This window comes from Salvia hispanica, chromosome 3 (assembly GCF_029641045.1).
Source record: "Salvia hispanica isolate PSC_SH4W2 chromosome 3, Shi_PSC_v1, whole genome shotgun sequence".
In the NCBI taxonomy this organism is placed as follows: domain Eukaryota; kingdom Viridiplantae; phylum Streptophyta; class Magnoliopsida; order Lamiales; family Lamiaceae; genus Salvia; species Salvia hispanica.
This window is the reverse complement of record NC_142694.1, coordinates 48,783,372-48,808,165: the sequence shown is the minus strand read 5'-3', so window position 1 is coordinate 48,808,165 and position 24,794 is coordinate 48,783,372. Positions and strand designations below refer to the sequence as shown.

The 24,794-nt window shown below is 39.7% G+C and overlaps 3 protein-coding genes, 2 long non-coding RNA genes and 1 pseudogene across 5 annotated transcripts; 2 read left to right on the top strand and 4 right to left on the bottom strand.

Annotated features, from left to right (window-relative positions):
* Nucleotides 1–4,401: 4,401 nt before the first annotated feature.
* LOC148931010 (uncharacterized) lies at nt 4,402–5,811 on the bottom strand. The gene is made up of 2 exons (XR_016137347.1): nt 5,097–5,811; nt 4,402–4,635 (listed from the first exon to the last, which is right to left on the bottom strand). It is a non-coding gene; the product is annotated as an uncharacterized LOC148931010 (long non-coding RNA).
* An 11-nt stretch (nt 5,812–5,822) lies between these two features.
* LOC148931009 (uncharacterized) lies at nt 5,823–7,291 on the top strand. Its single transcript, XR_016137346.1, has 2 exons — nt 5,823–6,936; nt 6,999–7,291. It is a non-coding gene; the product is annotated as an uncharacterized LOC148931009 (long non-coding RNA).
* A 1,580-nt stretch (nt 7,292–8,871) lies between these two features.
* LOC125211022 (uncharacterized) lies at nt 8,872–10,974 on the bottom strand. The gene is made up of 2 exons (XM_048110695.2): nt 10,769–10,974; nt 8,872–10,665 (listed from the first exon to the last, which is right to left on the bottom strand). The coding sequence occupies exons 1-2, from the start codon at nt 10,848–10,850 to the stop codon at nt 9,032–9,034; spliced, it is 1,716 nt and encodes a 571-aa protein (XP_047966652.2). The 5' UTR covers nt 10,851–10,974; the 3' UTR covers nt 8,872–9,031.
* Nucleotides 10,975–14,088: 3,114 nt separating this feature from the next.
* On the top strand, nt 14,089–15,339 carry LOC125210250 (protein DECREASED SIZE EXCLUSION LIMIT 1 pseudogene; annotated as a pseudogene).
* A 233-nt stretch (nt 15,340–15,572) lies between these two features.
* On the bottom strand, nt 15,573–18,040 carry LOC125210248 (uncharacterized). Its single transcript, XM_048109813.2, has 2 exons — nt 17,895–18,040; nt 15,573–17,788 (listed from the first exon to the last, which is right to left on the bottom strand). The coding sequence occupies exons 1-2, from the start codon at nt 17,977–17,979 to the stop codon at nt 15,771–15,773; spliced, it is 2,103 nt and encodes a 700-aa protein (XP_047965770.2). The 5' UTR covers nt 17,980–18,040; the 3' UTR covers nt 15,573–15,770.
* Nucleotides 18,041–21,289: 3,249 nt separating this feature from the next.
* Nucleotides 21,290–24,153, bottom strand: LOC125210246 (uncharacterized). The gene is made up of 2 exons (XM_048109811.2): nt 21,951–24,153; nt 21,290–21,877 (listed from the first exon to the last, which is right to left on the bottom strand). Exons 1-2 carry the CDS (start codon nt 24,145–24,147, stop codon nt 21,438–21,440), a joined length of 2,637 nt encoding a protein of 878 aa, XP_047965768.2. The 5' UTR covers nt 24,148–24,153; the 3' UTR covers nt 21,290–21,437.
* Nucleotides 24,154–24,794: the final 641 nt, after the last annotated feature.

Below are 24,794 nucleotides of genomic sequence, written 5' to 3'. Positions count from 1 at the left end.
AGGCATTACAGTGAATTCGTAATGGCCGCATCTAGTGCGGAACGCCGTCTTGGGTACATCATCATGTCGGACTTTCAGTTGGTAATAGCCTGATCTCAAGTCCATCTTCGAGAATACACCCGCCCCTCGAAGTTGGTCAAAAGGTCATCAATCCTTGGTAGAGGATACTTGTTCTTGAGCGTCAGCTTGTTCAACTCTCGGTAGTCGATACACATTCTCAGTGTTCCGTCCTTCTTCTTCACGAAGAGCACTGGTGCGCCCCATGGTGACACACTGGGTCGGATGAAACCGAGGTCTAGTAATTCCTGTAGCTGTATCTTGAGTTCTTCTAACTCTTTAGGCGCCATTCTGTATGGTGCCTTCGATACCGAGGCCGATCCTGGTTCGAGATCGATTGTGAATTCTAATTGCCTGTCTGGCGGCAATCCTGGTAGTGCGTCCGAAAAGACATCTGGGAATTCTCGTACCACTTCTACATCCTCAATCTTACGGTCCTCTTTCTCTTCTCCATTCAGATAAACGAGGTATGCAGAGCATCCTTTCCTTATCATAGTGGCCGCTTGTAGCGCAGAATCTATGGACTTTCGTCGCCTCACGGATATTCCGTGAAAGATTGTGGGTTCTTTCCCTGGGTATTGCACAGAGATCTGCCTTTCCTTACAAAGAATGGTAGCGTAGTTCTCGGCTAACCAATCCATTCCCAATATGATGTCGACGTTCCACATCAACATTACATGTAAATTGTGAGCCACTAACTTAAGGTTTCCCATAGTGAATTCTACGTTCGAGCAAGTTCGTGAGGTATCTTTAAGGCCTCCTATGGGTGAGAACACCCTCATCTTATGTTCGATTTCATCAGTAGGCAATTCTAAAGTATCCACGCAAGGTGCTGACATGAAAGAATGACAATAGGTATGTTGAGGAGAGTTCCCATACTTGCTAAATTGTCTTGCTCTTGGTTCCCTGCTCAATCTTAGGCTGTTTCTGCCTCGGTGCAGTAACTATAGTCTGAGTGGGAAACCTCTGGCGTAGCTGCCGCTGGTGATATGGTGATTAGGACTGTCTTTCTTCTTGGCTCAGCTTGAAGTGCCCGCAACTACGGACGCTACCCTTAATAGTCCTGCCTCCCTTCCGTCCTAGTATTCTTGTACAGCATTCCCTGGAGAAATGTCCGCTTCTGCCACAATTAAGGCACCTATGTGTCCTAACTATGCACTTTCCACGGTGGTTTCTTGACCACTTAGCGCGGGGATGGGCCTTAGGTCGGTACTCAACCTTCTTATTGAGATCGGCTTCTTTACCGCCATTCTGCGATGGTTTTGGGGCAAGTTGTTGCTTCTTATTCTCATTTGAAGTACGTTTTCGTTTTCCCGATCGTTCCTTCATTCGTTGGTTTTATTGCGCCATATCTCAGATGATTTTCCTCTTGTCGAAGACATCCGTTCATTAAAACGTAATCTATGAGAGTGTTCATATTTTCACTAGATTTCGTTACCTAACGATGATCTTGATCTCCATTTCCTCGTGGCTCTCCTAGTTCACTTTGTTATTTGTGCCCCAAACGATTAATCACTTAGATAAATAAGTCTTGCACAACGAAAAGTCATTAGGTCTGTACGTATATAAGATTCCTTTACATTTCTCTTTTTGTGGCCTACATTCTATGTATATAGCGTAACGATCCATCCCATAGCAGCTCGTGACCGGCGGCACACAAGTGCGAAAAGTCCAAACAACTATGCCCTTCGTGATTGCCTTGTACTAAGAACTCGATGATTAATCAAACAGTCTTAACTTGGATAGGTACTGATGTCACCTAGAAGAAGCATGACTGCAAATTTCTTTTATTGAAAGGACTATAGAATATCCAAAGGGATAAGAATAACATCTCTTGCTCGACTGTTGTGAATTTTCGACCTCAAATCGTGACAATTGATTTTGAAGGCAAGTACTAAGTTCAATTGAACTTATCGTATCCATTCAAAGAACTTCAAGGTTCAAATGGTTTCAAATACTTAAACCCATCGAATTTGTGAATTCAATTCTTATGGGAACTTGAAAGAACATGAGGTAGGTCATGAGAATAAGATGATACTGTATGAACTCTCAATTTCCATAGTAGGCTTGTCAAATAAGATGGTTAAATTGTCCGTTCAAATTGACTAGATCCGGACATCAAGGATGATGATTTCAACATGTCAAGATCTCAGATGATTAGTCGCAAGAGGGTTTAGAAATGTAAACAATTGCCATTGATTAACGTTGATCATGGTTCACCAACATTATAATGTGGAAATCATGGAAATACATCAATGGATTCACAGGTAGCGACCAAAGTGAAAGAAATATTTTTGGAAAAGTCAACTACCATCAAGGAAAATGCAATACATTAGCCTTAACTTAGTGTTTCAGAAAGAAATCTTGAGCTAGAAATAATGCATGTAGTGGAACTGGACAAGAAAAATTCACTCATATAAGAACGAAATAGTCACAATATGGTTGCCAAATAAGGAGGTGAACAAAAGTTCCACTTATTGTGCCATTCTCTGAGAAGAAATGTCTGAAAAAATCAGCAACTTAAGGGTGAAGTTATACCGTGAGAGTTAAAGAATCTGGGATATTGATTTTATCAATGGTGGGTCATACGGGGGACAACAAACAACAAAGATGCTTGAGAACATATAAGTCTTTCGAATTTAAGATTTGAAAGTAAGTCACCATTTTCGTAAAAAAAAAAAAATAAATAAATAAAATGATAGTGACTTATTACTTGCAAAAACGTGAGTCAATCAAAAGTCTTAAAAAGACGGCAGGACACCCTTGTTCAGGATGTTCAAAATGAGATTATTCTGGAGGGCATGGCCGTAAGCAACTTTAGAGTCGAAGGTTTATGACCGGAGCTTATGAAGTCAACACCTTACATTTTCTGAACAATGAGCTCAACTACTATAGCCAACAAATTGAAAGAGAGTCACAACTTTCGTAGGAGAAAAAAAAATGAGGCATTAGTTGCATAAATCCAAGTCAATCTAAGGTCTAAAGTAGACGAGGGCATTTTCATTAAGGAGGTTCATAGAAAGAAATCGATGGGAATCCAAGTAAGTACTGTTGATCATAATCATCTGTTCCACTTATGTGACACTTTCTTGTTTGTTCTTTCGGAGCTTGAACATGATCAGAGCGTTCCAGGAAACCATAGATTCCAAGCTAGGATTCCTGGTGTTACAACTAATAGCTGTCGTTGAAGGTCATATTTTCATAATGATCTCGATAAGTCAGGACGGTCATTCTCGTAAAACATTGCACTCTCCATCGTGCTTCACAGCGTGCTATAAGCATTGTTTCTAGATCACGTAGCCTCCTTGACTTGCTACGCAAGACTGGATCACTTAATTTGATCGTAAGTACGATATCTTTTCGTGTAAGGATACACCTCCTTTACTGGATCAAGGGTACGCTCATTTTGATTATGATTGAGTTCATGAAGACAAAGGGAACTTCATGTTGTTCCCATCGTTTAAAACGTTCAACAGACGCCCATGTGCCGTAGGTAGTTCCTCGTATCTCGTCTGATCGTTACCATCTAAGAATAGATGGGTTATTTATAAATTGTTAGGTTCATTCTTGTACATTTGGAATTGTTCCAATTACAACATCATGGATCGTGGTCTCGTCAAGAGATAGGGTAGAGGAAAAGGTGTGGGGTCCACTTTTAGACACATTCATCTATATTTCCTCATTCTTAAAACAAAATTAGGGGTTTGCCCTAACTTGCATATACTCGTTCATTTTATCGCTTAGAAAAGCGGTAAGGAAGTCATCAACTTACAACTCTGTTCAAGAGCGTTTAGTCTAACGTACTTCTTAGGCATTCTATGTTCGCATGCGTTAGTCATTCCGTAACTTCCTAAAAAGTTCCTTAATCTATCATCATACTTCACATAATCGAGCATGTGTAACTGATAATACTTTAGCATTTGTCTCAAAGACATCCTTATGCTTAACAATTTAAACTTGAAATTCCATGGTTCGTAGGAAAAATGGAATTTACATGCTTTTCCTTGAAAACCCTGAATATTTTCACAATATCTTCAAAAAGAAATCATTTTTTTTTTTTTCAAGTTCTTTCATGAATAACTGAAAATTTTTCTGGTAAAAACTTCTTTCTTACCTCATTGCTGCAGTTGAACGTGACGAGTCGAGGTGTTGGGTCCTTTTAAGCTTTCCATTTTAGTACTATCCTAGTCTAGTACTATCATTCTCGACTAAGGCTTGAAAAGAAGGTTCTTGGGTCCAGAGCGAAAGAACGGTGCTCTGATACCACTCTGTCACGACCACAACTCCCTAGTGCTAGTGAGCGTAGCTATTTCGCGACTAAAAATTCTCAATAATCAAGGGACAACAATAAAAGGATGAAATCACTTAAATCAATAGTATCAAAGGCATATGGGTTCATAGTCAAAACGTGTTCAGAGTATCAAGACTAAGTTCATAGCTTTCTAGCACAAAATTCTAGATTTGCAGCGGAAGAGTCCAAGACAAAATAGCACGTATGAAGACATGCTACTTTGGGTTACCTAACTACTTATTTAAAAGTCTTGTCCCAACACCTTCGCCTCCTCGTACACGTTCAACCTGCACATTTGAAAATAACATGCAGGGCTGAGTATTTGATATACTCAGTGGGCACATTGCCAAAAATGGTTTTATCTTTAATTGTCAATGCCAGAGTTGAGTGATCACGGGGTTTTACTTAAAAAGACCCGAGTCACTAAAATACTTTTCCTTTAGTAAAGATTTGATTGCGCAATCACATAACATAGATATACCATATCTGAAACTGATGTGAACCGGGAATGTGGCCACATTCCACGACGGTCACTGGACCGGCCAACCCCTTTTGTTAGCTCACGGTCCCCTTATGTGTACACTAGTCCGAGTAGGGTTTGCGGCCCTACTGGGACCCGAATTCGATTTAACTTGATTTGGCATAGCCAAGCAGATAGGTAATCATAAAACAAAACATGGCATGACAACATACTTGAGCAAAGATTCACATTTTCATACTGAAATCACATTTTGAAAGAAATGCCCACCTGATATGCTTATTCTTCAATTTGATTATTCGCTTGGACCTCACTTGCCCTTGAGCAATTTATCCTTTGAAAAATAAATAGCGTAGCACGCTAATTAGTACTTGAACTATTTCTCCTTGGAAGGAATGCATGTACCCTATGGTATAGCACCTATGTCCTTAGTCTTGTCTTACATGATTTTCTTAGTTCTACCTCGGCTTCACTACTCTGTAAAACTTAATTATTCACTTTGCTAAGTCCGGAGAACTTCTATTTTCTTGAAAACAAATACTTGAGCATTTAATAAAGTATGGATTCTTGGAAAATTCACATTTAATAAAGTATGGATTCTTGGAAAATTCACATTTAAATCTTTCATTGAATTTTTCTTAAGGTGAGTCGCCTGCCGGTCGGTCCTTCGCGCCTTACTTTAATATGTTTCCATCTTTGAAAACTCGATAAATTTATTTGGGAATTAATTAATTAAGGTTCAAGCTCAAATTCCTTAAATTAATTCCAAGCTCACATAAATAATTCTCGGCTCAAATATTTAATCTCAGCCCAACTTCTCAATTAAAATTGGTCCATGCTCCATTCTCTCTTTAAAACATTTAGGACCATTTCACCACTAATTCCATTGAGTCCATCTAACTAATTAAGTCAGCCACCACTTCAAATAATTACTAAAGCCCAACTAAAATAAATAAGGTGGCCCAATAAAGAAAAAAAAAGTGTCCAAATATGCTACTTCCTTCTCCATCGTCATTTCCCCCAAATTCCCTTTCCAATTAAAATCCCTAATCTAGAAATGAAGCGAAGCAGCGGCGCCTCCATCTTTTCCTCACGGTTCTTCGCCGTTTCAATCGATCGCCGAAATCCGATGGCGTATACTTTCTCCTCACGCCTCTCTCTTTCCTCCGTCGTCTCCGGTGAATCAACGCCCACCGTGATCCCTTTCTCCTCCGCGAATTAATTGGTGGAGAGGAGGCGTCGCCTCTCTCCCACGGCGTTGCCCTTGGTGAGCAGTCGTCCCCGGCGGCCGCCTTTCGCTGTTGCTCCAGCGGCGAAGTCACCAATCGAGGGGAAAGGCGCCTAGATCGTGGAACTCAGGTTCGTCATCGCGCCTACGTCGTCAGCCTCGGCGAGTGAAGCCGCTGACCGCCCCGCCTCGCCTCTGCTGCGTCGGCAATCGCTTCGTCGCCGGACAGCCTAAAGCTAAGTTCTTTATACAACTTCTTTTAATTTGTTTGGCAGTAGCTTATGTTTTGAGATGAAGTCTTGTACATGCTAATGTTGTGGGAATCTATGGAGCTCTATGTTCTCTAAGTTCTTGGCTAAACCATGTTGTTCTACAATGATGCAAGAGGGATTTGTTGAGGGGGTTACCTCTCGAACTTGTAGCTTGAATCTCTAGTTTCCAAAATTCTCAAAGTTTACTCTCTCTTTGAAGCTCCTATGGGTGTGGGAGTTGTCTGCAAGAACTCTGCAGAAACTCTACTCCAAGCCCTCACTCTCAAACTTGCCATTGTGGCTGAAAATTCAAAGTGTATGAGAAAGGGAGTTCGAATGTGGTGTGGAGTTATTTATAGGCGAAGTGTGGTGTACCCGTGAGGCCTTAAATGGTTGTTGTACCATTTGTTGTTATGCTGCAGCAAATCTCACTTTTAGAGATCACATTGCCTCTCCTTTATGGCTGCAACTTGGTATTTTATGGGTACCTAGTACTAGTTAGTAATTGGAATTGTTTGATTGTGCAGAGAAGCAGGTGGCTGTTGTGCCAAAGGAGCTGCAGGGCTGACTTGCCTCTTATGGTGATTCTTTGGTCATCTATAACTAAAGAAAAGTTGTCTCCATCCCTATGGTAAGAGCCCCTTTTGTTTTCTTTTGATCCTTAGTGGACAAAAACTGATCTCCACCTTGCAGGTCGAGAAAAACTTGGTTGCCAAGCTGCTGTCCGGGACAGCTTGATACCCCGGCCCAACGGCTGATCGGAAAACGGCCGCAACTTTCGGCCCGGAAAAAGAGACCCGATGCCATTTGTTCCATACACATTTATCTTTCCCTTTCTTTGTTTCCTTTATTGGAAGCCTTGTTCTAAGTATTGTAGTATTTTGAAGATTAGTTGTTCGTTTATTGAGTAAGAATTGCTATTCGAAAATTCCTGACATTCTACAATGTAAATTCCAATTGTTTAGTTCATTTGATTTTCACTTCAAGGTTTTTGTTTTGCGAACTATCAACACTAAGCATTAGTAAGTAATGAGTTCTTATTTAACACAACGAAGCAATAGAGCGAAGATTCTTTAGTTCGACATTAAACATCAACGAAAAGGATAATGAAAGAAGCGGGTATTACAGAAATTCTTATTGCAATGAACGAAAACTACAACAAACGATTCCTAGGTTTAGTAGTCAGTTTGATCTCAACAAAAAAATTACACTAATTTTACCTTCATCCATTGTTGAAGAACAATGTTCTTCCATTGTTGAATAACAACAATAAAACAATAATATTCAGAAATCAAAACGGGAACGCTCCAATAAAATAAAATTTGGACGAAATTAACAACCGCTGCAAATTTCGCCAGATATTTTAGAAAAATAATTGTCTACAATGGAGAAGATGGGGAGAATAAGCGGAGAAAGAGAAAAAATATTTATGAAATCGTTGTATAAAACCGCTGCAATCTTCTGATGGAGAGAATCATGGACTTTCCATAACTGACGTTAATGTATATCCCCTAAACACCCTTTTCTATATTTTTAATGAATAAAAATGATTAGATCAGCCACTAATTTCAGCCTTTAGATGTTAATATTAGATGGTGGAGATTAAAAAGGAAAAAGCACAAAAGATAAGAAAAGTATATGAATACATCCCTATATAAGTATGTGATATATACGTAGGAGGTAAAAAAGATATTGATAATATTAAAAACTATGCATTATTCTATAAAAGTGATTTAATTCATATCTTCTATAAAAGTGGTTTAATGGAATATCTTCTAAAAATAACTCTATTAGTTGGCATGTCTAGTTGGATATGAGCTATTTATGTTTCCATTTATCGAAAATTAAATGATTGAGTACACCACCTTATAATGACACTTTGGCGTGGAAGGTCCACTAGATATTTTCTAGTAACGACACCCTTGAAATTACAGATCCTTATTTGTGAGTCATATTCCTTATCTTCGTTACACGCCTCTTATTCAATATTAGGAGTATAGTTTTATAATGTATTACATACATTTGTTATTTAAGTAGACGTGTTTGCCAATTGCTAAGCACTAATGTATGCCGCTAAAAAGAAACTCAATTTGAAATGCAAGTTAAATACAATACCTTTTTTTAAGTATCTGTGAATATGCTAATTTCCTTCCTACCTCAAATTTGTTGACAACACTCAATTTACTACGACAGATAATTAAAATAAGCTGCATATCACATTTGAAAATGCTGTAAATGCTAAATAGTACTCGACTCAACTACCTTGGAACTGTCCAAAGAAAAATAAGAATATAACTCAACTACTATTATGACACGGAGAGAATAGTATTTTATTGATTTTTTCAAACTTTATCTACACCGTCCATGCTTCCAGGGACGGAGCTAGAAATTTATATAAAGAGGGACAAAATTATACATAGATAAAATTTAAGAGTTTCAAGAGGGGCAAATAGTTAGAAATTACAACAAATTAATTTTATAATGTATATTTTATAGATATGTGATGAAATTTGAGGTGGGGCATTTGCCCATGCATGCTTATGAGATTTCAACATATAATAAGAGATAAGTTGAATGTTTGCCTATAGATACAACACATCATCCAAACAATCAAAACAAATCTTGACACACAAACAAGCATTTACCATCCATCCAAACTCCAAACCACAAACACATACAAAAAAAATTACAAACAAATAACACTACTAACATTCTCTGGATTCACATCAAGCAGCAATCTGCCTTGTTCCACCACCCCTCTTCTTCAACATCATGTCTTTCAGATCTTCGTAGCGATCATGGTGAAAATCGATCCAAATGCACAACTGCCTTATTGCCTCTCTCTTCTCCTCACTCAAGCTCAACATACCATTATCTTTCTCATTCATCTTCCTCTCCAATTCTCCCAACCTCCCATCCCTCTCCTCTATCACCATCTTCAACTCCTTCGCCTTCTCCTCATGTTGTCTCACCGTCTCACTTAGGCTTTTCCTCTCCTCCTCGTTCTTCTGCAGTATCATCTCCATCTCATTAACCTTCCCTGTCAACACCAACACTTTCTCAACTAAACACCCAATCTCCTTCTTCATCTCATCTTTCTCAGCATTGTTCCCGGTTATCCAGTTCACCACAACCTTAAGCTCATTCCCGATTTCATAAACCCGCGACTCCAAGTGGCCGTAGTCCTCCTCAAACTTCATACTAAATGTGTCAATCCCATTCAAGGTCTCATTCATCTTCTCAGAGATTTCTCCAACCAGACTCAGTTGAGCTCCCTTGTATACAGAAACTATCCCGGCCAGCGAAGCAATCCTCCCTTCAAGCAACTCCTTCTCTTCCTGCAACTTCTCAACTCTCTTCTGGTGGATCTCTTCCTTCTCACTCAATACCTGCTCTGTGATCCGGAGCTTCTGACCCGAAAGCCGCTGCTTAACCTCAGTAGCCCTCATATTCTCTGTCAATGAGCTAAGTTCATCCTCTTTAATCTCCAGCTCTGCTTTCAGATCTTCTATAGTTTCTTCGAGCTGATCGATGTCCTGATTTTTAACAGCCATGCTTCCGCGGAACTGATCAGAGATCTCCTCTGTTCTCTTCTCCGATATAGCGAGTCTCTCATTGCAATCCCTAAACCGGCCTTCCAATTGCTTGTGCTCCTCACTCAATCTCAGGAGTTCATCCCTGTGTTCTTCCGTTTCTCTTTTCTGTTCTACAATCTTGTGCCCTAATTCAGTGTTCCGATTCTCCGCCAGCGACAATTCCTCTTTCAAATTCTCAATCTGAATCAACACCTCAGACATTTCTTGTTGCTGTTTCTCAATAACCCTATCTGCCTCACTTTTCTGATCAATCGTATGCCCTAATTGCTCTCGGAGATTGTTCACATCTGCAGCCAATGCCACAATCCGCGCAGATGACTCACTCTCTCTTTCCCCAAATTTCGAGATTTCACTCTCTTTCTCCGCCAACACTTTCTCCATCTCAGAATTCCTAAACTGCAGCTGCGCATTCTCTTCTCGCAACAAGGAGACATCAGCGTTTAGCCTCTTTACATCACTCAGATATTCCTGATGCAGTGCTTCCTTGTCATCTGCAGCGGCCGCCAATTTCCTCCCCAATTCTTCCCGCGATTTTGCCAGAGAATCATCAGAATCCGACGAATCTGAGCTCGAGGAGGCACTGTCTTTCCCGCTCTTGACACGAAACTTATCCCTAAGTTTTCCAGATAGATGATCATAACGAGCATAAAGCGACTCGTACTGTCTGTGGAAATCCTGAATCAAATCCGCCACCTCGTCTTTCCTATCATCACCGTCTTTTTCTTTCAGAAAATTGACGATTTTCTGCACATTTCCATCAATTTCTGCAGTTTAACAGAAGAAGATTAAGAAAAGAGCAATCAAAATTGTAGGCATGGAAGATCTTAGAAGGTAAAATGAAGCAATTAGTGTATGTATGTTGTGCACCTGTTTTGATTCCTCTGAGCTGATCTTCTTCAGTGGGATCGATAAAGGATTTAAACGAGTTGCGCCAGCGCTGCTTCGGCATTTCTGTGTCTAGGTTTAGCAGATGAATTACACAAGGAAGAAGAGAGAATTACTACTCCACTATGTTGCCTTGAAAAATATATTAATTTGATTAAACATGCTATGATTGAGTCCAGCTGGAACTTAGTGGCTAATTCTTACTATATCGATGAAATTTATGTGTGATTTTAGGATTTATGAAATTAAATATGTAGAGATTCACTATTGTTTAGTAATGAGATGTAGTTTTCAGAATCATTCCTCTGACATCATTCACATAATAATTTTGACACCTGACTTTCAAAATTTGGTATAGAAGAAGTATTCCCATTTAGTAAACTATACCAACCCGATTCAAAATTTTGTAATCCTTGGAATCTTTTTCTGAAATTTGGTATCTCACTTTTAATATTTTTATGATCTCCTTTTCAAAATTTTATAATCTATGATCTCTTTTTCTTCAAATCAAATGACTCAACCTTTAGTAAAAACTTTAAAAGATCTTCAAATCAAATGTAGGAGTACTAATAAACTATCAAATGTATGTATTATATTGAAAAAAAAACTCAATTGTACCAAACTTGCCGTACAACTTCTCATTTTTTTACTCCCTCCGTCCGTCCGTGTACAATTTCTCTTTTATATATAACTATGACCTAAAAATAAACTAACTATGACCTAAAAATGCCCTACGTATGACTTTGTTCTGCGTTTCTGTATTTAAATCTGATCTTCATAGATCAAAACCCTATATATACATACCCCAAATATGTATACCGGGTTTTGATCTATGAAAACCAGATTTAAATACAGAACAAAGTCATACGTATGACATTTTTAGGTCATAGTTAGTTTATTTTTAGGTCATGCTAGTAAAGCATGACCTAAAATGATCTTAATATGATATAAACTCAAATCTTATAATATGACCTAAAACTATTTAATTATGACCTTCCATGTTTTGAGTTAATTATTGAGCATTAGATCATCTAATCCTACGGCCAAAATTTGGGCTACATTTCTGGATTTAAATGCATTCTTATTTTGATCATCTCCATGTATCTGTATATATATATATACTACATATTTGAGCTATTTTCCTTCGATTTCAGCTTATGCTATAGTTTTATAGTATACTACTAATAATCAACTAAGAAATCTATTCCACCTATCATTTCAGTACTTCTTTTGGTTAATATTCCAACTGACAAATCTATCCCATTATACTTAATACTTTTACTTTATAGTTTCATCAGAGCTGATAAATCTTGTCCCAGTAATATATTCTAGAAATTGACATATATACACCACAGTCCCCTGAAGTCCTTATTCAATTATAAATATCATTTTGAACTCTTTTATTATTAATTGACATATTCCCAAAACGACTATGAACTTTGTACACACTCTTCTACCACAAGTGACTAGTACTTATATTTGATCATTCCAATTCCCAGGAAACCATGAAATTTCAAATGACCTTTCCCAAAAAAATTCTCATTCCAAAAAATTACTCAGATTTATTAAACCCTAGTACAGTTTTCTTAAGTATTTTACACGCAAAGCACTTTCTTATACTCCACATGTCCATGAAAAAATGTCTCATTTTGCTATTTTGAAATATTCATGATTTAAAGTCTTATTTATTTGCTTTCCATTTTAATCAAGTGGAGTAATCATTCAACTAAATCATTACACTCACATTCTACTATAAAACCAATATATAAAAGTAAAGTCCACACTCCACTAGCTCATTTTCTCATTTTTTCTTCACAAAGTTAAACAATATCTTAAAACTCATGTCAAGTCAATATGAATTGAGACTATAAATAGCACACGAAAGTACCCTACTAATTTACATGAAAAAATACAATTTTCTCAGAACATTTTTTTATTTTATGTAATTAAAAATTAAATAAATTACCTATAATTATGGGGGAGGAGGGACTAGTTAATTTTATAGCCCAACTTTAGTTATAAACCATAAAGTTAATAGAATCAGAATTTATATAAAAAAATAGAGAGCCTAACTTGGAGCTAGCATAACAAGAAGAGAAATATATAAAAACGACAATGACTTGACAACTTTATATAAAAGCAAGTAAGCAACAACATAAATCTTCACTTGAAAAATCAATCACCAAACTAACACCATAAATTTGATATTCACTGGTGAAAACAAAACTGAAATGAGTCATGAGACCTAACTAACTAACCAAACCAGTTCCAAACAAGAAGAAAAAAACAAGAAAAGTAGAAATGAGAAACTAACAACTTTCTCAATACTTTTCCATCATCCATAACTAATAAACTAAGATGTTGCTTCTCATGATTCCAGCATTGCAAAGAAAAGGACTAGTCCCTCTTTTCATTTTTACACACTGACATTTGCTTCCACATAAAATTCAACATTTCAACTGTAATTGATCAGAATCCCTACTAATTTTAAATACTCCTAAGATTTTCTATATGTTTATAATAGCAAGGTTCTTGATGTTTTTACTTCTCTCTATCATGATATTAACCAGGCTCCCACATTTTGTGAGATGATTTTCTTGACAAAGACATGCCGATACGACCGAGTAAACATCAGTATCATCAATGGATATCGAAGATTCGAAATGCTACTTGCTGTCAAGCCGGCTTCAACTCATGAACCAGCATCTTCCTAAACATCTCCTCGGACACCTACATTTTGAAAGAGTTGACTATAATTTACAATAAAATGCCTTATATATAGGTTGGAAATACAGGCTAAACTAAAACCTAATCACATTTTTTTTTCCAATTCTAATATTACGCTTCCCAACAAGCATGTTACAAAGCTCATAAGCTCGAACGCCATCTCCTCAAAATGTATCAACTACCTTAAGAGCCTCATCTACTTTCCCTTCTTTTCTTTCATAAGTATGATCCATAATTTTAAACTATAATAATTATAATAATTATAGTTATTATTATTATGAAGTAATTATATATGATTAATACTTTTAAACAGGTTTCATTTTGTGTTTTCTATATATTGGGAATTGGATTAACGATGAATTAAGTTCTTTTGCAAATAAATGCATACGACAAAAAAAATCTCTTATAGCTTATAACTTGATTATATATAGATTCTTACTCTAATTTGTTTTTAGCATAAAATTATAATTAAATTTTTTTTTTTCAATTTAGACATTATTTGCTATCAGAAAACAATGATAGCTATCAGTTTTAAAAGACAGTAGAACATTATAATAGTATCAAATTAGTTAAGATGCTTTGTTTTGAAACATGAGATTTAAGAAATTGATACTTCAACAGAAATTGATGTTGTTGAAGTAAAGAAACAATCTCAAATTAGTTCAGATGGTTTTTTTTAGATATGAAATCTAAGAAATTTACATTAAAAAGACTATTAAGCATACTTGAAATTGGAACAGCAAACTCTCCATTTCATACTTTAATTGAAACCTATGTAACCACCAAAGGTTAATGTAGCCTAACTGTTCGACATATTGTCTCACAGAGCAGTAGGTAGAAGAAATAAAGAAAAATGAGCAAGCGGCCTCCTCCTGATCCAGTGGCTGTTCTCGAGGCTACCGCGCTTCTGTTACAGATGTTTGCTTCCATCCCTTCAAGACCGATGGAGAATTGCCGATTTGGGACACATTGCAGCGTAGGATCATTTCATCATCATGGCTTCACAGTGCAGCTCATGGCATCATAAGCATTACTGCTGCTGGGGAGAACAGAGTGATTAGTCAAGGAAGGGATGGGGCTATCAAGCTCTGGGGTCTAAGATAGATACAAATTCGTACCACTTCTGCATATGATGAAATCATGCCAACTGAAATAGTATCCAAGCAAAACTGGATGGAGGCTGAAGGGCGTAATTATGTTGCCACAGCTGGGGGAAATTTTTCTGTGGTTGAAATTTGGGATGTTAAAACTGCTGAAAAACTTGTGAAACTCCTTCCGAGCTCCATGGATGTGAATGGCAGTGGGAGCCTTTTTACCATCTGAATTTTAGATATATGCACATGTTGTTGCTGGCTTTGAGGATGGATCAATGGTGCTGTGGGGATTTGAGAAATCCTACCTAAGCTTGTCCATTGACAGTTCATGTGGAGGAGGGGTTTGAAAAAAAAAATTTGTACAAACATTTTGCTTGGATCCTTCGACGGGGTCATGTATGGTTAAGAAAGAAATTATTTTGAAGAGTCACTGTATCACAGGCACCTCGATAAGGCCAGATGGTAAAATTTTTGCCACTGCTGGCTGGGATCACATGGTTAGGTTATATGACTACCAAAAAAGGGAATGCATTGGCTATATTGAAATATCATCATGCAATTTGCATTTTGCAATGCTGTCACATTCTCAGCTGAAAGCAAACTGTGGCTTCATCTTAGGAAGATGCCACTATAACGCTATGGGAGCTTTATCCTCATAGAAACTGACAAGGACCATTAAATATGTAATATTTGATGTTTTGCAAGTGGAAATCTTATGCGAAATAGGGTACATTTGATAAGATTGTGTTGTTTTGTTCTATGATCGATTTGCTTAACCTTTTGACGTTGTAATGAATTGCTGAATGAAACTATGTCTGCCTCGGAGTATCTTCTGAATGCTTAGTTTCCTTCAGCTTCTGTTGTTTAATTAGGTGCCTTCTGGATGGGAGCTTTTGTATTGGCTCTACTCAGTTGATATAAGCTTTGGGACTGAGAGAGGAAAATGGCGTCAATGGAAAACTGTGTTCTGCAGTTCTCGTGCTAAGTTTAATCGACCAAAAACCTCAGTTTATAAGTATTTTTTACATTGCTGTTTAGATGAATGATGCTTGATGGTTCCACGGAGAAGTTTGTCCTCTACAATCACTGCTGCCCAGTTTGAAGAATAAAATTACAAAAGAAGAGGATTAGTTTGAGGCTATGGTTACTGAGTTACAAAATTCTCACAATGCATCCAAGATGCTCTCCTGCCTCCTGTATTCAGACAACAAATCCTTGTAAAAATTTGATCGGTCTCTGTGATAGTCTATCCAAATACATAGCTGATGTATGGCCCCCCTCTTTCCCTCTGTAAGTACTTGCATTTCATCTTCATTCTCTTCTATTATTTTCTCTAATTTAGTCATCTTATCTTCTAACTTGCAGATCTTCTCTTGGGATGCCAATATCTCGGCTTCCTTGTCATCAAGCTGAGCTAGCAAGCAGTCTAAATTGTTTTTCGAGTGTGACATGGATTTGTTCTTCGTTGCTGCCCACTGTTTCACAGAGTTGATGCCGCGTGAGGCTTTTAATATCCTATTCTGGAATTTGGCAGTGCATTCCTTGAATTTCAAAGTCTTTGAGTCTATCATTGTGAGTAATTCATTTGCTGTAACCGTCAAGTCCTTCACATTCTTTAATTCAGTAGCAGTTCTGTCTGTCATCACTTTGAGGTCCCTGTTATCTTGCTCGCATGAGTCTCTTGTCTTTCGGTACCATTCCTTGTTTTCAGCTTGTAGCTGTTCGGCAACCCTTATCCTCCGGCTCAGGATCCTGTATTGGTCTTCAAACTGTTTCCGGAATTCCACAGCCATTTCTTCTATTTTTCTTTCCGCATTATGGAAGTTTGCTTTGGTGATTTTCTCCAACTGGGATTTCTTGTGCTCTTTCTCTTTGTCCAGTTCACGCTGAAGTAGTTTCTTGTCATTTTTCGAGGCTTCCAACTCCATCTGCAAACCGGTTCTCTCGTTTTCTGAAGTTTCTAACTTGCTCGTGAGAATATCAATGCCTTCCTTTAGGTATTTCAACTTGTTCTGTCCAGTTGATAGTTCATTTTCCCTCATAGCAATAGTTCTCTGCAGTTCAAACACTTTTTCTTCTAGTTTCTCTCTTTCTAAACTTGATTGGGATGCTTCATGGCTTATTTTCTCTTCCAAGTTGCTGTTTAATGACTCAATCTCTGACTCTAAATCATGTACCTTAACTTGCAGGCTTTCTTTCTCCTGTGCTATTCGCTGCTTGCTCGAACTCAGCTCGGTTCTCAGAGTTTCAATCTGGAGCAGGTAATGTGATATTTCTTCTGATTTCTTTTTTATTTCCAGCATCATTTCCTCCTTGTGGCTATGTACAGTCTCCAGTTGTTCCTGCAGAAAACTAACTTGTTCCGTTAGGTCATCGACTTTAGCTGACCAGTGTTTAGTTTCCTCCAACAATCCTTCTTGCAATTCACTTTTCTGATGCTTCAAACTATTCAATTCGAGCTCCATTCCTTCCGCCTCAGTCTTGATCTCTGTGATTCTAGTCTTGTTGAGCTGCTTGTCATCCTCAAACTGCTTTCTGAAGGAGCTAAGGAGGTCTTCTTGTTCTCTCCTCTCGGCTTCCATTTCCATTATCTGAGCCCCCATTCCAGAAATTGTGTCTTGTGCTTGCACAGCTTCGTTGGACTTCAACTCAACTTGCTCTTCCAGTCGCTTCTTGTGTGTGTGGTGGGTGGAAACCTCGATCCTCAATTCAGCAATCATTGCCTCCATATCTCTTATCTCTACCAACATCTGGTTCGTCTTCCCAGCCTTCTCCCGTTGAATCTCAAGGTCCCTCAGAATGTCCAAAGGCGACCCTGGTTCGCTGGTCATTATCTTAGTCACCTCACTCCCACTAGTCAAAGTATCTTCTATGTCAGAGGTTTCAAATTCTTGGCTCTCTCTTCCTGACATTCTTGAACTGCCACTGCTCACTTCATCATTTCGATTCCAGTAATTTGGCTCTGCATCCGAGTCCTGAGCGGAGGGAGAGTCTTCCACTTCAACACTTTTATTCACCTTTTCTCTCAAATTTTCATAGAGGATGTTGAGTTTTTCGTACTGTTTGTTGAAATCTTGGATGAGTTCGATTGTTTCCGACTTTTTCCTCAAGTTTGTCTCTTTGTTTCCGTGGTTTATATCGTTCATGATCTTAAGAACGCTGTCCACTTTATCCTCAACCGCTGCACACAGCGTAAAACATGTCAATTTTCTTGCATCAATACACAACCATAAAAATGATCTATCACATTTCATGAAAATATCAAAGTTGAAGATAAGATGGTGTACCTATTTTGACTTGTTTGAGCTGTTCTTCCTTATCAGGATCAATGTGATTGCAAAAGGACTTCGATCTCCGTTGTTGCTTTGCCATCTCTGCTTCACCCCAGAATGCTAAAGAAGGTATGCCTTTCCCTTTACCCCTTTTGTTTATCTCATTTTCTCTCTTTAAACCAAATGTCTTCTATGTTAACCTGCAGATTATATTCCACAATTTTAGCCATCTAAACAAATAATTACAACAACAACAAGAAAAGATTAATGCATGATTTTGGTTATGGTCACTTTTGCATGAATTTATTTATCTTCTTTAATGTTCACTAATATCATGAATGGATCACCTTAGAGACCTATTCATCATTTATTATATCTGAAAAAAATCTGCCTTTCAAATAAAATCAATGGACGTGAACAAAATATCAGGAGAATTATGCATGGTTTCAGGTAAAAGTTTTCTGGCAATTCCTAAGTAAATTCAAATCCCCTGAATATGAGAGAGAAAATGGTGAAGATGCATGTCAAGAACAATATTACCTAATTATCAGAGAGAAAATGGTGAAGATGCAAATGAATTTACAAATCCTCAAACCAAGAGGGGTGTAGGAAAGGTGGAGAGATGAAATCAGGATTTTGTGTCTGAATATTGTCCTTGAATAAAAGGATCACCATTTATGTACTATTACATTTTTGTTTACATATTTAGGAGCATTATGTGCTAATACTTTGTTACAAATAGAAGAAGATATCTCTTTCTAATTTATATGAAAAGATATGGAGTACTAATAAACTCATGCCTGCTATATAATTTTATTTTTTCTTTTTTAGAGGCTCTGGTCCAAATTAGTTGTCACCACCACCACATTGGCAACAGTTAAAGTCTTCAACGAAGGGGTGTAATCAAAGGGTTTAGTTAGCACATAGCACATTAATTAGTTAGAATGGTAATTGGAATTAGACATGAGGCTGGAGTTGGCTGTCAGTACTTTCCTAGGATCAGTGTGAATAACCGAGATGAATGTCGACAAAATGAAGATCGGTTAGTTTGCTATATACTTGAGCACTGAAAATTTATAACTGACTCGTTAATGTAACGGTATTACTTGAGCTTATATCTTGGTACTATTTATCTAGGAAACCGAACGCTACCTATATATTTTGGTATTTATGTTTCACTATTTCCACCTCACGTGAAGCAAATGATATCAATGTTCATTGCAACATTTTTTGTTTTGAAAACAGTACTTCTTCAATTTCATTAACTACATTTTTTTATCTCTTTAAAAAGGAGGTGACGAAATTTTTTCATATATACTCAAAAGTTATCTTTACCAATGTACATTTCGAGCAAGATTTTTGCATGTACATTTGGATGAAGCAATTATCACATGTCTAGGGCATCCACAGTGGGACGCCTTAAGCGACGCCCTATGCACCGCCACGTCAGCATTTTATCCTCTTCCTATTCTACCTGCAGTGGGGCAGACTATAGCCCGCCCTAAGCGACTCCCTAAGCATTTTATCTATTATTTGAATATTTAAATACTTCAAAATTTGAAAAAAAAAACTTCATTTCATTAAAATTAAAACATTACAATACGAAATAAAAAAACTACAAATTCTCAACGGTGGCAGTTGCGGTTCCAAACTTCTTCAATCATGTCGGTCATGAGCTGAGTATGGTCATGTTGGTTGCGCATTGTCGCTGTAGAACCTCACCGAAGCCCATCGGTAATCCTCGAGTGATAGGCGAGGTCGTCGTGCTGGAGCTAGATCCGGCTTCATCATCCACCCAATCGGTGACATGTCCACGTTCTTGTTCGACTATCATGTTATGCATGATGATGCACGCATACATACATGACGTCGGCGATGACTTCATTGTACCAGAAACGCGCCGGACCTTTCACGATTGCCCACCACGATTGGAGCACCCCAAAAGCCCGCTCCACACCCTTCCGCGCGGACTCCTGCTTTGCTGCAAACAAGACTCTCCTTTTCCCAATTTGACAGCTGATCGTCTTCAAAAAAACAAGCCACCTTGGGTATATGCCATCGGCCAAGTAGTACCCCATATGATGTCTGCGGCCGTTGGCAGTGAACTCGATGGCCGGGCCGCAACCCCTGCACTGATCGGCGAATAGGGTGGACGAGTTGAGGACGTTGATGTCATTGTTCGACCCGGTTACACCGAAGTAAGCATGCCAGATCCAAAGGCGGTGGTCAGCGACGGCTTCCAGAATCATCGTAGGGTGGTTGCCCTTGTAGCCACTGGTAAATTGGCCTCTCCACCCCGTCGATGTTGTTCTTCCACTGCCAGTGCATACAGTCGATGCTCCCTAGCATCCCAAGGAAGCCATGCACCGTCTCGTGCATCCGCATCAGACTCTGGCAATCATCAGCAGTCGAGCGTCGCAAATATGTGTCGCCAAAAGCCTCCACAACTAACTTACAAAAAGTCTTGAGACATTCGGGCCAGTTGTCTCCCCGACGTGAAGGTACTCGTCGAACATATCCGCTGTTGTGCCATAGGCCAACTGGCGGATCGCAACCGTGCACTTCTGCAACGGCGTAAGTCCGGGTCTGCCGATCCCGTCTTCCCGCTACTGGAAGTACTCATCACGTCCCTCCAACGTGTGCACAATGCGGAGAAAAAGATCTCGGCTCATTCTAAAACCTCGGTGAAAAACATTCGGGCCCCACCTTCGATTCTCGACAAAATAATCTGCGAACAGACGTTCGTGCGTTACGTCGTACTCGCGGGGGACATACGTCCGACGTCGTATCGGGTGAGGGACCCGCGCCACCGCCGCCGCCGCCGCCTGCTCCCGCTGCATTTGTGCCATGCATTCCGCCTTGGCTTCATTAACGGCATCGAACAAGGCTCGAGTCAAGGCCCATCTGCAGCCATCCTATGTACTCAAATCGTAGTCGTCGGGATTCATTTTTGAGACGATGAGAGAGAATAATTGAAGAGAAATTGAAGAGATGTGAAATTGGAGTGTGTAAAATGGTAGAGAATTGTAGTTTTTAAATAAGAAAAAAATTTGGAAAAAAATAAAAAAAAATAAAACAAAACGCGTGAGCATCGTCCGACCCATCGTCCGCGTCGTCCACAGTGGCGGACGATGCGACGGACGATGGGGTATCCTCTGCGCATCGTCCGCAATGCTGCAGTAGCGGACGATGCATCGTCCGTCGCATCGTCCGCACCATTGCGGATGCCCTCATATTTGTTGTGGATTTCAATGGGTTTGACTTTTGTCTTCTGTTACATAGCTTGTCTTCATCTAAAACTAGAAGAAAATTGTAGCTCATGGTATATGTCATTGCAGGCTAAATTAGTTCACACGAAGATGCAGCCAGTGAGAGAAACATGAAATTAGAGATGACATGTACACCAAGAAATCAAGAATCGATGGCCTAACTTTTTTGGCTTGGTTACACAAAAAAAGGGAAGAACAAAAAATATACTTGCACTTCTTTTCATTTGAGATGGACAAAATTACTGATGTGATCCTACAACGTTGTGCGGCAGGCAGGACCATCTGCACACTACCTGAGAATGTGATCTATCTTTGATGCTCGAGGGCTGACATCCGAAGGCAGTGCAGTCGGCCTACCAGCAAGTCTTGAAGGCCGTATATTGGGATTAATGGGCGATGACATTGTAGAAGCATATGTGTGATGAGACGATGGATGGATTGGCGATGGGCATATATTGTAACCTCTTGATGGCGAGGAAGCTGGCATCACTCTCCCTGGTGAGTGCATTGAACTCTCGTTCTTTGCTGTCAAGTCTCTGGCGGGTGAGGATGCTGGCGAGTTACTGCTCCTCATCCCAGATTGTACTGTTCGTTTCACGTCCTTCTGTGGACTCTGCACCGTTGTCTTGCTGAATGCTCGTGATGGTGATGAGGCCGCTGCTGGCGATTCCTTCTTTCCCTTGGCTGATGGATACAATGGTGCATCACATCTTGGTGATTTTGGCGATTCTGAGTGTATGGATCATCGATATCAATCCTTTTATCAGAAACAGAAAACATAAATAATTATGGAGAAACTGACCTGGGATGAATTTGGTCTTGATGGTTTTGAGTTTATTGATAAATGTAGGCTTCTTTTCAGGCTTGTCATAATCTTCTGAGATGTTGGTTGTAGCTGTTAATGTCTTCTGAAGCTGCAGCCCTTTTCTTTGTGGAATCTCAGGTAATCTTTTTTTGCTGTCTGAGAAGAAATTGCTATTTTCTTCTGATTCAGATGAGAGATTTTGATCAGATTCTGGTAAGATAGATTCAGCCTCTGCAGGTTTGGTGTATCTCTTCCTTGAGACCTCTGAAACAAACGAGTCCGATTGGAAAAGTTTGCGGTGCATCGTCTCTGATATAACCGTCCTGAGATCCAAATCAACGACTGAATTCTTGCTGTCGATGATGTCTGAACAAACCGACCTTCGGTCAGCTGGCACGAGGAAGAGATCATCCATAGCAGACAATTGGTCCTCATCAAAGATTGATGCAGGGGGTTTCATCCTTGCTTCAGTGACCATGTCCCATTTCTTATTATTGGTTTTCTCCTTCTCAATAATCTTGTAGGCCAGCATTTGGAAAGGGATCTGCATGACGGGCGCGAGGATATCACTCCCTTCTTCCGCATTGAACTTGTTCAGATACGCGGCCTCCATTTCACAGTAGTCCACAAGAGGCGGAGGCGCGTCTGGGTGGCCATGGTTGGGGTTGATGATGAGGATCTTCTTGATGTAGCGCAAGATCCGGCATATAGAAGAGAAAGAGGGGCGCAGAGCGGGATTAGTCTGCCAGCATTTCTTGGTGAGACTAGCCAGGTATTTTGGTGAAGGGAAGGGGAAGAGAGGCCTTTCTCCTGCCCTTATATTCCTGAGCATATGCTCCCCTTGAAGATGGCCATCCTCGAATGGGACTTTCCCCGTTAGTAGCTCGAAGCAGAGCATCCCGAAGCTATACGCATCAGCCTTCTCAGAGTAGTTGCCCTTGCATTTCCCACCAAGCTCAGCCAGCACCTCGGGAGCCAACCAGATATCAGCATCAGCAGCGACCGGCCTAGGGCTTCTCGAAGCACAGCTCCAGATCGCGCTTATCCCAAACCCAGACACTTTAACTTGGAAGCCACCGGTGGTGGCGTTCCTCGGCCTGAGAAGGATGTTGGATGGATTGAGATCTCCATGACATATCTTCTTGGAGTGCAAATACTCCACCCCTCTTGCAATCTGCAGCATGATGTCTACAGCCACCGGTATAGTGAATGGCGCTCGATTCTTCTGCCCCGTGTGCTCTTTCACATAAGAAGCAAGATCCTTGCTCATCAACTCCATAACGAGGTACCCTTCTTTCCTCACTTTGTCATAAAACGCGCAGAGGTACTGCAATACGTTGGGATGCGAGTGGGAAAGCACAAACGAGATCTCTGGTAGTAAAGGGGAAACATCTCCAATGAACATCCTCAACGCGAAGCTCTCCCCCAGCCAATGGATCTCCTTGAGATGGCTCGGCCCGTTGGGGTATCCTGACCCCAGACGACGCCTCACTTGGTAATCCTGCGCTCCTACAAGAACACTGCTTGACATCACCTTCTTGGAAGCTTCCACATCATTCAGTTTCCTCAGCAGCAGCTCAGCCAGCTTCTGCTCACTATCTGCCGCCTTCATCTCCCCAACCTTGTCTAACAGTAACCAGCGATCTTCCCTCCACGCAGTGTCAATGCAACCGCACACCTCTGCAGGGATGAGAAACTGCTTCCTGAACTTCCACAGGAAGATCTTCAGATCATCACATTCATGATCATACTTGTGCAGGAGGGCAACCCTCTTTCTCTGCTTCTCCTCCTCATCGCTCCCTGAGATCCCAGCAGCCGTCTCAACGGCCTCAACCACAACGGTGAAGCAGGACAGCACGTTGTGGATGTGTAGCTCCACGCAGTCCCGGTTCATGTGGAGGCTGATGGCCTTGCCCCACCAGTCCTTGATGTTGAGGCAGTATCTGATGTAGCACTCCGCGTCCTTGAAGACACGGTGGAGCTCCTCGAGCGGGAGTTCCAGAGACTTCCACTTGGTGGCCTTCTCGTCGAGCTTCAAGTTTAGCCTCATCTCCTCTGAGATTGTGTCAAAGGCCAACTGCATCATGTCTGCAAGCAGAGAGCATTGCCTTTGGTTGATGGAAATCTCGTGTTTGAGTACCATCAACGCCTTCACACTGCCCACAACCTCACCAACTTGCCTGAATTGATCCATCCCTATTTCTTACTCCCTCCGTTCCTTGTAAATAGAGGCATGGTAAATAAAGTAAGAGAGATGAAGAGCGATTAAAATAAGAGAGAGGGTTACTTTTTGACAAAAATAGAAATAACTCAGTTATCTTGGAACTTTCCGAAATAGAAAAATGACTCGATTAACAAGGAAAAGAAGAGTAGATGGTAGTAATATTTTTTCTACTCACAATACACACAAATCATCAATGGTTTAGGTTTCATGGAAAGCAATGACATCTGCTGAATTTTGAAGGGTTCGGGATGAACCCTAACGATATTCAGCAGAAACCTGATAAGGTTTAACCAAAGATAGCCGAAGATGGTGGTGGAAAGGAATAGATTAGGTGCAACAAAAACAAATGGAAAATGAAGGTTTTCATTCAAACACCTTGATTGTTAATAGGAAACCCAATTGTTTTTTGTCTTTAATTTATTTCTTTTGTTATTTTTATTTGGCTGAGCTTATCACCTGAACATATAAGTGTGTTGTTGTTCATTGAAATCTCATTTCTTTGGTATTTTGTTTTTCCTTTTTTGTCTGTTAAGTTTTTAAATATGTTCCCGCTTATTTCGTTGATATGCTATTTTTGTCTATGTTGTATCCGAACAAGTAGGAACACTTTTAACTAC